General features: G+C 53.4%; 1 protein-coding gene across 1 annotated transcript in view; it reads left to right on the forward strand.

The window, feature by feature from the left end:
- Positions 1-12830, forward strand: part of PINX1 (PIN2 (TERF1) interacting telomerase inhibitor 1) — a gene marked incomplete at its 5' end in the record, with an annotated part of 47452 nt that overhangs the window by 3803 nt on the left and 30819 nt on the right. Inside the window, 3 exons of the mRNA XM_084231981.1 lie at positions 1051-1129; positions 3781-3873; positions 9080-9156. Coding sequence (XP_084088107.1) covers positions 1051-1129; positions 3781-3873; positions 9080-9156 — 249 coding nt within the window. The remainder of the gene's footprint in view (positions 1-1050; positions 1130-3780; positions 3874-9079; positions 9157-12830) is intronic.

Raw genomic sequence — 12830 nt, forward strand, 5'->3', positions numbered from 1 at the left:
CAAGGAAGTGCCGTTTTCCCGTCCCCTGGTCTGACTGTTGGTGTTCAGCAGTTGAGTTGCTCACATGTCCTCGCAAGCATGGACTCTGGCAGCAGGACACCAGAAGCTGGCGACTCAGCCTTTTCATTTTCCTTCTCTTTTTTCCTTTTTCTGCTTTAGAAAGGGTCTCAGCTGAGAGCTTTGCTTTTAAGGTTTTGCAGCCAACAGAATCTTGCAGAAAATCAGAGAGTTGGTGTTCGGGAAGCTGGATTAACTTTGATTAGTTCAGTCTCTCTTGGAAGTGGGCCAGAGCAATTGAAATTTTCTGGACTAACAAGCTAACATTTTAAACCAGTAAGGAAAATTTATGTTAGGTTGGTTTTGAAGGTAGCTGTTGAGAGATAGTCACAGATGTGCTTAATTTTTGAGCACATCTTTGCTTGGTAAACATTTTCAGCGTACCTTTAGTTTAACTGTTAGCGTTCTTTAAAAAGTTGTATGAAGCAAGTTTGTACATTGAAACCCTACTTCCCGTGGGTGTAGTGTGACTGGGAGGTGGTCATCCTCTCGTTTCAATCGGGGGACCAACTGCCCGGCTGAGGGGGCTTGAGGCCTTCCTCCCATGCCTTCCCAGCGTTTTGTGAAGTTGGGTTCGGTGGAGGCAGATGGAGTTGGCAAAATAGCTGAAGTTCACATGAGCAGAGAAGAGAACTGTAAATCCATTCCTGCTTTTTTCCTTTGGCCCACATAAGTTTTCCCTCAGGGAAATAAGATTTTTATTTTGCTTTATTTTGCTGTCTGCCACGCATGTTGCCTGGTGACGGTCAGCTGACTGTTGATAGGTAACCCACATGGAAATCACAGCTTAAATTTGTAACAAACCTATTTTTAATACTGATAGAAGTAAACTACATTTCACATTTATGTTATTCTCCAAACTTATACTATTTTGATGAAACAATTAAAATTTCAGGTTAATTATCACATTTCTTTGGGCCGACAGTATATCTTATCTCAGTCTGTGTGGGCACCCCGCTGGCTGGCTTCTGACTGACTTGGTTGTATTTTTAGGACAACTGGATTGCACACCAGGATGACTTTAACCAGCTCCTGGCTGAACTGAACAGCTGCCATGGGCAGGAGACAGCAGGTAAGGAAGCCGTTGCGTTGTTACCCAGCAGGTTCGTGAGGATGTAGTCTCAAGGGAGAACGTTTTCACCTCTTCTCGCTGTCAGCGTCACGTCGGCCAGTCGCTGACTGAGCTGGTACAGACGGTCACTGCTGCTTGTGTTGCAAGGGTGCTTTCCCTGCGTGACCTGCTCTGTCACAAGTACTATTTCCCAGGAAGAGCTGAGAATGGCAGAATAAATTCATTTAGTTTGCAGTCTCAACTAGCAAAATGATCTTTCTGAAATGTGACTGAAAACATGTTTTTAAAGTACAAAGTCAGATATATCAACTAGGACCATACACAAGCAGCTTTAAATCAGACCGCTTACCAGAAAAGTCTTTTGCATTACTGTGCTTAATGGAATTTGTTTTACTTTTTGCTTCTATAAGAGATTCAGATCGCTCAGTATAGTGAAATTTGAAATTTGTTGCAGGAAACTTGGTGCTAGCACTTGTACTTGCAAGCTGTAGGAAGTAGAAACGAAACTGTGGCCTGCTGGCTTCGCGTGTTACGAGGGCAGGTGGGCGTGCTGTTGCGGGCAGGGGCGGGGCATGGTACTGCCTTCAGACCTGCGGGCCTCCAGTGTGTTAGCCTTTACAGAAGTTTCTTGTCAGGTGGCTATTTGGAAGGCAAGGCTGTCACTTCATTTGAGACTGCTGCATATTCATGAAGAAGTCTAGACTATTATCTCTTGCGCAAACTTTTTTTTAAATAGTGCTAAATACACATAAAATGGAAAATCTTAGCCATTTTAAGTGATTTTAAGTAGTGTGTTAAGTACACGACATTTACATTGTAACCAGTGTCCACTCTTCGTCCTGCAAAACCAAAACTGTCCCTATGAAACTGGAGTTCTCCGCTCTCCCTCCTTCCCACCACCAGCACCCCCGTTTTATTTAGTCTCTCTCTTTGACTGCTCTGGGAAGCTCACATGAGTGGAATCATTCAGTATTTGTCCTTTTGATTCTGGATTATTTTACGTTCCATCGTGTCCTCAAGTTTCATCCAGAGTTGTCACTTCGCCTCCCTTGAGCTGAGTGGCGCTCCCTGTGTGCGCAGGCCACGTTTGGCTCATCTGCTTGCTGATGACGGGCGCCTGCCTCACACCCTTGGCTCTGTGGTGGTGCCGCCGTGAACGTGGGTGTGCAGACACCTCTCCAAGGCTCCATGTCCTGCCCTTTCCCGCCCGCCCCCCCACCCTGTCTTTTGTTCTTCTGGGTGTCACCTGGAAGTGAGATTTCTGGATCACATAGTGGTTCTATTTTTCAGTCTCTGAGGATCCAGAAAACTGTGGCCACGGTTTTCTTTTCCTCTAACCGTGCACAAGGGTTCCGCCTCCCCCACCGCTTGTTTTCTGTTTACCTGGGCAGCTGCCCTGAGAGGGTGAGGTGATGTCCCTGTGGCGTGGCTCCTGGGGTGTGGCTGAAGAAGCGCTCGGGGGTCGTGGTTTAGAGATGAGCGCGGAGCCACACTGCCAGGATCCCAGCCCGGCTCTGACCCTGTGTCATGCACCTTGACTGCGCCCTAAACCTCTCTGCCTGGGTTTCCTCTTTGGTGGCCTGAAGATGCCGGCTCCTTCCCTGGGAGGCGGTTGAGGCTTAAATACGTTGCTACAGCAGCAGTGCTTGGCGCTGGGCAGCACACACGACGGCTCAGCCAGCGCGGCGCCCTGCTCCTGGCTGCCGTGGCAGCGTCCCCGTCGGAGCTGCCACCCAGAGGAGACCTCTCCTCTGATTACTTTCGGTAATGAGCACGCCCTGCCAGTAAGTGGGGCGGTAGTGGTAGTGGTAGATGGATGGTTGTGTCAGTATGCGCGACACTTCACACTTTTCCTGGTGTCATTAATGAAATCAAGGGGAATAGTGAACTTTCTCCCCAAATAGTGATTTTGAATGCTCTTAAGCTAATGGATATTATAAATAACTGTACTAATGACAGCAGGATATCAATAAAATTTGAAATCTCCGCTGCCGATGACAACCTCTGGTATTGCAAAGTGGCAAGGGAAGATGACAGATAGCGCGTGTGGCATGCATTTGTAGGGATAACAATGAAGGGAATGTGCGTGTGCGAGATTGGCCATGTCCGCTGGCGGCTCCTGATGGGGGCTTGACTTTGGCGGTGCCTGGGACATTTTTGATCTCTCAGTTTGGGGCATCCTGTCCCTGAACCTTCCACTTGTCCTGTTATCTGGAGAAGGAGTTCTGTCAGTGGGGTCACAGCGTGTGCCGCTAGCCCTTCTCACTCCGTGTGGCCCCAGGGTCAGTCAGGCGGTGTGTGTCGTCGCTCACTGCCTCTCCCGTAGCCTGTACGGCGAGGCAGCGCGGGGTCTGCTCAGCCGTGCCCCTTGTGGAAGGAACTTTGGTTGTTTCCCATGTTTGCAGTGGGGGGTGAGACTCCCATGAACGCTCAGGCGGGGCTTTTGTGTGCGGTTTTTTGATTGCTCTTCCTGGCAGATTTTGCAGGTGTCTGCAGGATGGCCTGGCCTGGTCTTGAGCACACAGCTGAAGGGAGATAGCCCTCCTCAGTGGGTTAGAATTCAGCAGCAATGACGGTGTGCCCACGGTTTTCGCTTAGCGGAGGCCATGCGCCGGTGACGCTTTGACCTTTTTTTTATTTTTTTTTTTGAGATTCCTCAGACAACAAGGAAAAGAAGTCTTTCAGCCTTGAGAAGAAGTCCAAAGTCTCCAAAAGCCGTGTTCATTACATGAAGTTCACGAAAGGTAAAGCGAAGCGTTTCTTCCTCTGCTGTTGAATTTCCTGTTCACTCACGCCCACCAGTGTCGTTTCTTGTTCTGTGGACAGAGGGGGAGGCTGGACAGCCTGACCACCTGGCCTAGCGGGGCTGAGGGCCCAGCTCTGCAAGCTGCCTGGGACAGTCAGATTCTGCACACCTGAGGTGGGGTTCAGGCCAGGCACAGGCTGATGGCCACACTGAGAAAGGGCTTTCGTGGCCTGCTCAGAAAGTGACGTGACCATTACACATTTTCTGTTCCGTCCCGTGTTCCCGTGTCTTCGAGCAGAATGTCAGTGTTGAGTATCCTCAAAAATGTGCCACTTTAGACGCTCGGGCTCTATGTAGGAGCTCCAGGGTGGCAGATCTTGCTGCTGAGACGACTCATGCATCGCGGCGCACCTGTTTTCCATTTCTCGGAGTGTTGAAGTAGCATTCCCTGTCTGCCCAGACCACCAGAGCTGGGTGGTCAGCCCCACCTCCCGGCTCTGGCCCCTGGCCGGCGCGCCTTCCCCTGTGGCCACCAGGTGGCGGCCTTGTGCCGTCCCAGCGCTGCCCGGCTCTCCAGCAGTGTCTGGACGGAGGCGCACTCCCGGCGCAGAAGCCCGTCCAATTCATAGTCTCCCCAAAGTGTACCGGTGCTCTCTGGTCACCACGTCATGCTTGTCTGGGACGTGGTGGGAAAGCGCATCCTTCACATGGGTCTGTTGGCCTGACTGGGGGTTCCCTCACAGCTCGAGCCTGCCCAGACGGCTGTGGGAGCGGGAATTCCCACTACTGTCAAGGAGTAATGGGGGCTCTCATTTCGGGGAGACCCCCATAAGTAAGGGTGGATTTGCCTTCTGCCAAAGCCCATGGCGGTGCTGAGTGGATTGGCCCGGTGCTTGGCGGGTGGAGAGGGGGTGGGAACTGCTGCTCTCTCCCTGCTCCCAGCAGGTGCAGTTTGCAGGACTTGTCTTCCTTTTAGTCCGGAACCTTCCTTATTGCTTTCCTTATGGCTTCAGAACAGGCTTCTCTCCATCCGACCTGCTGCCGAATACAGACGGTGGTGGGGCCTCCCAGTCCTTTTGAGGAGAGAATGAAGGGTCACTTCATCCCCTAAGCAAGCCCCCCTTTTCCTCAGACCCTAGAGGAGAAGCGGGCACACGGTGTTAAGTGACGGTAGCAGGGGCCTGTGACTGTGGGTGGGGTGGTGGCTTTTAAGCTTTCACTTTTGTAAATAGAATCTTCCGGTTTTCCTTTATACCTGACTACATGCATGATTTCACCGGAAGCGTTTGCTGAAGCTGGTTTAAGGCCCTTTAATCTGCCTTAATCTCACGGACGCTGCGAGTGTCTGCTGTCTGTTTCTGTGGAGCCACTCCCTTGCCCTGGTGACCCTGTCCCCTGCTGGGGGCCTTGCCTTCCTCCTCTGGCTTTTAAAACCAGGTTTGCTGTTGTCAGCCTGCCACGGAGGGAGGGTGCTGTTCCGCAGCAGCGAGAGGTGGAGACAGCCAGAGAGGCGGGCTGGGAGAAGGGATAGCAGAGCTGCTGTGTACAGGGGGTGCATGGAGCAGGAACAGCAGGCCCGGGAGTGAAGGAGAGGGTATTTGCGTCCGCTCGTGAGGCGCAGGGCAGGGTGGCTACAAAGCCTTTATCTTGAAGTCCCTGTGGTTTCCTGAAAGGCATCCCGGGAGCAGCTGCCGCACTGATGTGCCGGGTCGACCGAAGGTGGTCTCCTCGCAGTGACTGTCCTGGGCCCGGGGAGCCTGCTGCCGGCCACCACCCTCGAGGCAGAGCTCTTGGCCACTCCCCTTCCGTCAACTCAGTTTCCTTCTTTGCAAAATGAGAACAGATTTTGAAGTCGCTATTGAGCTCTGTTTCATGACCCATTTTATGAAACATTTGCTTGTTCTGCATTTTGGATGTAAGGACTTTATCCCATGGTTACGCTCGTAAGGAAAGCAACTAACTCACTTATTTGATGGGGAAGACTCATGTTATAACTGCGCGGATGGTCCAGGAGTGAAGACGCGGGAAGATGGCCTTGCATGGCCTGGTGTGAAGCGCGAAGATGAGGTTTACTTCAGTGAGCTGTCAGCAGCCAATGGTGCTGCGAAATTTGCTGCTGCTGTCTCATTTTACAAGCTGATTTCATCCGTATTTGTTGACAATCCTAACTCTAGGGTGGTTTCTCTTAACTTGAAAACTGTGTGGCTGGGTCACATTTGCAGGGAGGAGAAAAATGGAGAAAGTCCCCATTTTGACATTTCCAGTAGATGCAGCCGCATCCAGGACGTGGGGGAAGCATGGCGGGGTGGGGGAGGGGGAGCTGGAGGAAAGGTGTGTGAGCTGTAGTTGTGTGCTGAGTATCTACTCACGCTTCTTATTCCCGTGATGCATTATATTTTGCTTCTGAAGCAAGAAAATTCCTGGCACAAGGTGTCTTGTAGTCGGCTTGCTAGTCTGGAACCAGAACTTTCCTTCCCAGCGTGCACACTATCTCCCCTCAAGCTGGTCTCTGCCACCTGGGCCGTAGGTTGCCTCTTCTGATTCTTGCTACATTAAAATAGAAGGTAGCCCTCTCACAGGCTTCATGACACTGGAGTGGTGTGTCATGGTGTGAGCCCCCTCCCCCAGCGCCCCCAGGCCTTCGCAGGGCCCTCTGCTTCCCCTACACCTCACCTTGGTGGGGGGGGGGGGGCTGTTGTCTCCTGCCCTGGATGGCTCAGCCCCGTGGTTTTGTTTTAAAAAATCAAAATACAATGACAGTTTTCTCTTCTTGATCAGGATGCAAGGGACTCTTTTAAGCAAGCGCTATACCTCCCTAAACCTTGAAGTGGCTTTACTTTAACCAACGAGAGTTCCTCAGCCCACCCTGCCCGCCCTTCCCGCCCTCTTTGCCCCACTGGGAGGGCGAGCAGTGCTTCCGTGGGCGCGGCGCTCGGACACTTCTCCCCTTAGAACTCGTTGGCGCTTCGCGGCTCCGACACTGCCTCAGACTCCTGCTTCTCCAGCGCTGGTGCCTGTTTGCTGTTGTTTTCATGGCTTCCCGCCTGCGGATGCCCCCCGGGCCTGCTTGCTGGAGAAACAGCTGAAAAGGTGGTGCTTGGAGTGAGCTCTCCCGGGAAAGCCCGCGCTCGCCCCTTTGTGGGCTTGGCCACATCAGCTTGGCTGCCGGAGGCCTTTTTCCTGGCTTTAGAAAGGCCCCAGCCGCTGCAAGCCTGGCGGGTGGACCTCAGCGCCGGCTGCGCGCCCAGCGCAGCGCTCCAGCCTGTCCTGAGCGCTGAGTTCCCAGTGGTGGTTGCTGTACTTTGACCATAATTCTGAACCAAGACCCATGAGCTACCAGACTCACTTTTAATATGTATTGTTTATCCAAGAGTGGCCCTAACTTTACAACCTCCGTAGGCTGCTTCACCGGGCCCGCTGCTCCCAGCTCCTAGCACTGCTCCATGTTCCTGTCTCCCTCCTGTTCCTCCTGCTGGTCTCTCACTCTTCTTTCTTCTCTGTGTTTTGTCTTCCAGATCAAATCCAGAGAGCAAGGCCTGTAACAGTCCTGGTTTCTACATTTACTTAAGTGAGCTTTGCTAAAGAATAGCACTTTGTCACACAAGAACCTATCACCAAAACTTTAGCCTCGCTTGCACCTGCGCTGGTACAGCTCACGGTCGCCCCCGCCCGGCGGTTTTCCCTTGGCTCTTAGGTTTGTGTTGAGGCTCCCCAACAGAACGCCCGTCCCTGGATCCTGTTCTGTTCTGCCTCTGCCCTCCCTGCTCCCCAGCGGTCCCCCTGCAGGCTCCCCCAGCAGCTGTCCTGTGGGTGATGCTGTAGAAGAGGTCTCCGTTTACATTCTGTTAGCCTGTCTTTCCGCTCCCGAGGGTAGCTTAGCGAGAGGGGAGCTTTTCTGAACCTGCCCCTGCTGCTGCCCCACCACGCTGGGCCCCGGCGCCAGTGATGCCCGACGTAGACCTAAGACCCCGCCCCCGCCCAGGGCTTGCCCACGTCTCATCGGCACCGGCTTGCTCCCGGCTTCTCTGGCACTTTGCTGAGTTCTTTTCTGGGATGGGCTTTGTGGTGTTCCTGAGTTTCCCGCAGGGTCTTTTATCTGGGTTCTTCTGAATACTCACTCGTAGCCAGGAAGCTGTCGTTTCTAGCTAAGGAAGAAAGCAGCAGAGGGCCCGGCAGGAGTGTCCCCACAGGAACAGGTCCTGCCAACTGGCCCGCTGTCGCCAGCCGCTGCCTGTGGAACTGGTTTTGCGTGAAATCTCAGGGTGTTTTGTTTTCCATTTCATGGAGTCACTGAGCAAAATCCTAAGTGGCTGCCCCCGTGATCGGCAGTGAGCGCGAACTCCTGGGTCACGACGTCACTCTGCCCGCCAGTTCGTGGCAGGACACCGCAGGACAGGAGTCGTGACGGCGGAGCTCGGGCTCCAGCTCCAGCCAGACATTCCTGTGCGCCCCGCCTGAGGCTTTCCGTGAGGTAGTTGCATTTTCAGACGCACCTGCCTCGGAGTTGACACATGGGACAGATTTGGTCGACTGCTCCCAGAGCGGGACTGGCGGGAGTTCCAAAGCAGCAGGTTTTAAATGAGCTGGGTCGTGGGTTGGAAACGCAGCTTAAAGCTCAGTTGTTTAAATAGGGATTGTGGATCCTTTGGCCACTGCTTTACCTGAAGCCATTTAATTTCCTGCTCTTGCTGCTTGCACTTTCATTTAAAGTGGCGTGGTGACAACAGGAGAAGATGCTTTCAAAAGAGAAATCCAAAGCCCTCTCGCCCAGCCCAGCAGCCCCTTGCATTCATCTGCCCGCGGGGCCGCAGCTCTGCCCCACGCTGGGTGTTAGTCCACACCCCTTAATCCTCAGGGGGCACACAGTCTCCTGGAGTACATAAGGGCTGTGCTGCAAGTGGGGGGCTGGGACCTCAGCTCGCAGCAGCCGATGCTTTCCGCTGCCTGTGGGCCCTGGTGGTCCTGCCTTGGCACTGAGGTCGGGCGCTGCTTCGAGCACCCATATTTGCTTTTCAGTGTTCTTTTAGTTTAGATTTAATTTAATTTTATTAATTAAAGAGCTGTAATCTGTGAAGGGAAGACAGTAAGTAGTTTGCAGAATTGTTCATTTATTCAAAACCATTCTTTTTTAAAATATGGTCTACATTTGTGCTGCTTATTCTAGAAAGAAAGGTCTTGCTGAACAGCCTCGTCTTGTTTTCTAGGGAAGGATCTGTCCTCTCGGAGCAAAACCGATCTTGACTGCATTTTTGGGAAAAGGCAGAATAAGAAGACTCACGAGGTATTAAGCCCGCGGAGTGGATCCGCTCTGTTTCAATAACGGTTCGATTTTCCGCGTGGGTAGAACTCCCCCGTCTGTTGCTACCCGGCTCTGCACAGACTCACCCAACCTCACGGAGGCTGCGGTGGTCTTGGGGGGGTCACAGGGTAGGTGATGTTTCGTAAGGAAACATCTTGGAAAATTTGTTGGTGTCCCTGGTTTTTTCCGGTGGGAGGACTGGATTGGGAGGGTGCCAGTTACCGGTCTCCTCAGAGGGGGAGGCCTCTCCCTTCCCCACAGGAGAGGGAGGTCGCTGCAGGACTCCGGGTGTTCTGCTCAGCCTGCATCCCTGTTTAGAATATGCTTGGGGGTGTCACTGCTGCTCTGGCCCCGCTCTCTTTCATCCTTAAAGCACTTTGCGACGTGGAATCTGGAGGGAGGGCTATGTGTTACCTGCTCGTGTACCAGATTATTTCAAAGCTAGAAGAAGGTGACAAACTGTCCTTACCCAGCCTCTTAACTAAATCCCTACATAGCATCAATCCGTAATTCCTAGTCCTGACTCTTAAACAAGCTGTGTGAGTAGCACTGACATGTGTGGTATTTCCCGGTGTCACCCTGTGTGGTGTGGATGGCAAAGCATTGTGAGTTTTGAAATGTGGGTTTTGGAGATAATGGGATAAAAAGAACTTGAGTTGATGTTTTCTGCGCAAGCTGGACAGCGTGCTTGCTCCATGGGTCCCCTAGTCTGCCTCTTGGTTCCCAGCCAGGGTGTTTCATTGGCTCCTCACATGTCTCCAGACTGGCAGAAAATTTTCCAAGTTGGTAACTGTTTGTTACTATTATTTTCAAAGACTACAGTAACTAGTTACTAGAAATTTTGTTTAGCGATGTCCTTGGCAGGTTGGGATGACATTCCTGGTCTTTTAGCACCGTTCTGCCCCTGCCCCTTTAGCAGTGCGGATGCAGGCCCCGAAAGGAGACCTGGGCTCCCGGACCCCCGCCTTGCTGAGGGGCACGATGCCCTCTCGCCCCTGCTCTGCCCAAGCCTCGCCTCCAGAGCCAGCCCTCCACGCCTGCATGGGGCATCGGCACCTCCCCCGCCCGCCATGTCCATCCTTCCCGTGGCCCCTCAAAGCCTGTGCCCTGGGATTGTGTGATCATCCTCCCTTTTCTCCCTGCTGCCCAGCTTCCTCTTCTGCAGCACCCTCTTGGAAATTTTGTACTTGACCCTAGGAAGACCTCCTATTTGTAGGCCTTGGGCAGAACTGTAAAGGAATGAATATATTTGGCAAAACAGGAAAGCTTTCCTCTGGAGGAGGCCCACGCTCTGGCCCTCTGGCGGTGTCAGTCTGAGGACTTGATGGAGTTGGTGCCGTGAGGTTTTCACGCTGTTCCTTGTGGCTGGACTCCTGGTGGCATGGTTGCTCGTGAGCGTGTCAAAGCAAGCAGCCTGCCTGTCTGCAGGGCCTGGGAAACGCTCCCTGGGCCTCAGCCGGCGGCATCTGCTTGGCTGTAACTGGCGTAGCGAAGACCGTGGGCTGTGTGTGTGGAGCGGCTGCTGCCGCTGCTGCAGGTGAGATCCTGCTTGCTGGCGCTGTCTGTCCTCCGAGCAGCCAGCCCCATCTGTGGCAGCTGTCCTCGGCACTCAGTGGCTACCTAGGGAGCGTTTCAGAAAGTGCTCATGCCAGGCTTCCAGCCCCCCGCCCCCCCAAACTAGGGTGGGGAATGTGGAAGCCCTGACGTGTGCCTGTACTGTTCCGGCTCAGGACTGTGGTGTGCCTGGGAGCTTTATTAAATGGAAGATTTGGGTTCATGCTGGGAGGCGGGGAGACTGAGACTGTGCATTTCTCAGGGGTTCCCAGGCCACACCCCCACCCTGAGTAGGGCTCTGCATGTTTCACACTCACCACGTGCTGCAGGTCTATATAAGACAGACCATCTAAGTCCGGTCATATTTGAAGGCACCAGGTGAAGGCCTCTGGACAGCACAGCCCGCCTGTCTTTCACATGCACGTGGGCTCCATCTCCCCGCTTTGCTTGTCTTGAGGCCCACCTGTATCGCGTCTGAAGGCGCTGTTGCTAAGACACCTCGCCGTGCTGGTAACAACAGCTCTGTGGCCAAGACCAAGAGGCCTTTGATCAGATCTGTCTGAAAGTACAACTTCTCTTGGCTCCTGTTTGCTGCTGGAAGGAAATGGCTTTGTTTTTCCTCCCTTGACCCATAGCAATGCTGGCGTTTGTGTTTGGCTTCACCACAACAGAGGTACTGCCGGAGGCCAGACACCTGAGGCGCCTCAGGAGCCAGGGCAGCCTTGGTGTCAGAGGCTCGGTCCCGCTGCAGTGCACTAGGAAAGGTGTGACCCAATCTCGTTGCTGCGCCTTGAATGAAGGGGCCCTGGGCAGTGGCCACATCTGGCTCAGCAGCGCCCTTTCTCACGCAGCGGCCTGCTGCTTCTGCCACCCTCACTGTCTCAGCCACCCAGGCCGCAGTTCTCACGCTTCTGAGCCACGCCCTGCACTCCCAGTAGCGCCTCGGCTGGTCCTCACCACACTCCTCCAGATCAGCACGTCATTCCCGTGGTAGCGAAGAAACTGAGGCTCAGAAAGAGGGAAGAAGCTCCAGTGTGGGATTAAATCCAGGTTCCTGTGACCCCAGTTAGTGCCTTTACCCTCCCTGTAGCCACACTGCGGGGGTTTTTGGCATTAAAAAAAATCTGCATTTAAATGATTTAGTTATGCTTTTGAAGGTTTATTTGAGCTTTTGCTGGAGACTTAGCAGCTAATACTCTATTATGACTTTGTGAGGAAGTATTTGGCTGTTATTCTCATTTTGCTGAAAATGGTGTATCAATTTCAAGACCTTCCTTCCTTGCCGGCAGTCAGAGCTGGCGGTATGGGCCCGACGCTCGCCTCCCAGTGCCTCGGCCACTCTGGGGACACGCGGCCGTGGCGCTGGGGGCAAGGGAGGAGCGCCAGCCCGAGTTTCTGGGGCATCAGTGGTGGGGCCGTTGGTGTGTTTTCTGGTCTCAGAGGGAAAGGATGATCTGCGCACACTCACATCCAAGAAACATCGGCCCTTTGATTAACAGTCATAAGAGGTTTTTTTTGTTTTTACTTTTACTTTTGAAATAATTGCAGATCTGCGGGAAGTCGGAAAGATGGTTCCTGGTGGTTCCATGTGCATAACGAAGTGCAAGAAGACCAGGAAGTGGGGACTGGCCCAGGGGGCGGCGGGGGGAGGCAGGGGTGTTCTGTGCCGCTTCATCACTTTTGTGGATGCTGTGCCGTGCCCTGGTTAGACACAGAGCGAGCCCCTCACCCCAGAGATCTCCCTCTCGCTTCCCTATGACTGTGTCCCTGCCCCCAAGCCCAGGGCATGGCCAGCACGGTTGATTCCAAGTAGAATATCGTGTGTGTGCCGCTTGTCACGGTGTCAGGTGGGACCGCAACTGTCCGGGATGCTCAGCTCAGGCCTTCTGTGCGCGTGTGTGCTGCACTTGTGTCTCCTGGGTCTGCACAGGTAGCCACGTGGCAGTCGGGTCATTTGATGCCTCAAAAGTCCAAGCCTGTCGCCACGTTGTTTCCATTAGTGATTTCCGGAGTAGAGCCCACTGGCACGCTGTATAAAGCACTGTCGCTGCCATGGCCATGCTTGTCACCTGCTGGGTGAGGCTGGCGAGCCCCTGGAAGTG

The sequence above is a fragment of the Talpa europaea genome (assembly GCF_964194135.1).
Source record: "Talpa europaea genome assembly, chromosome: 4".
NCBI lineage: Eukaryota > Metazoa > Chordata > Mammalia > Eulipotyphla > Talpidae > Talpa > Talpa europaea.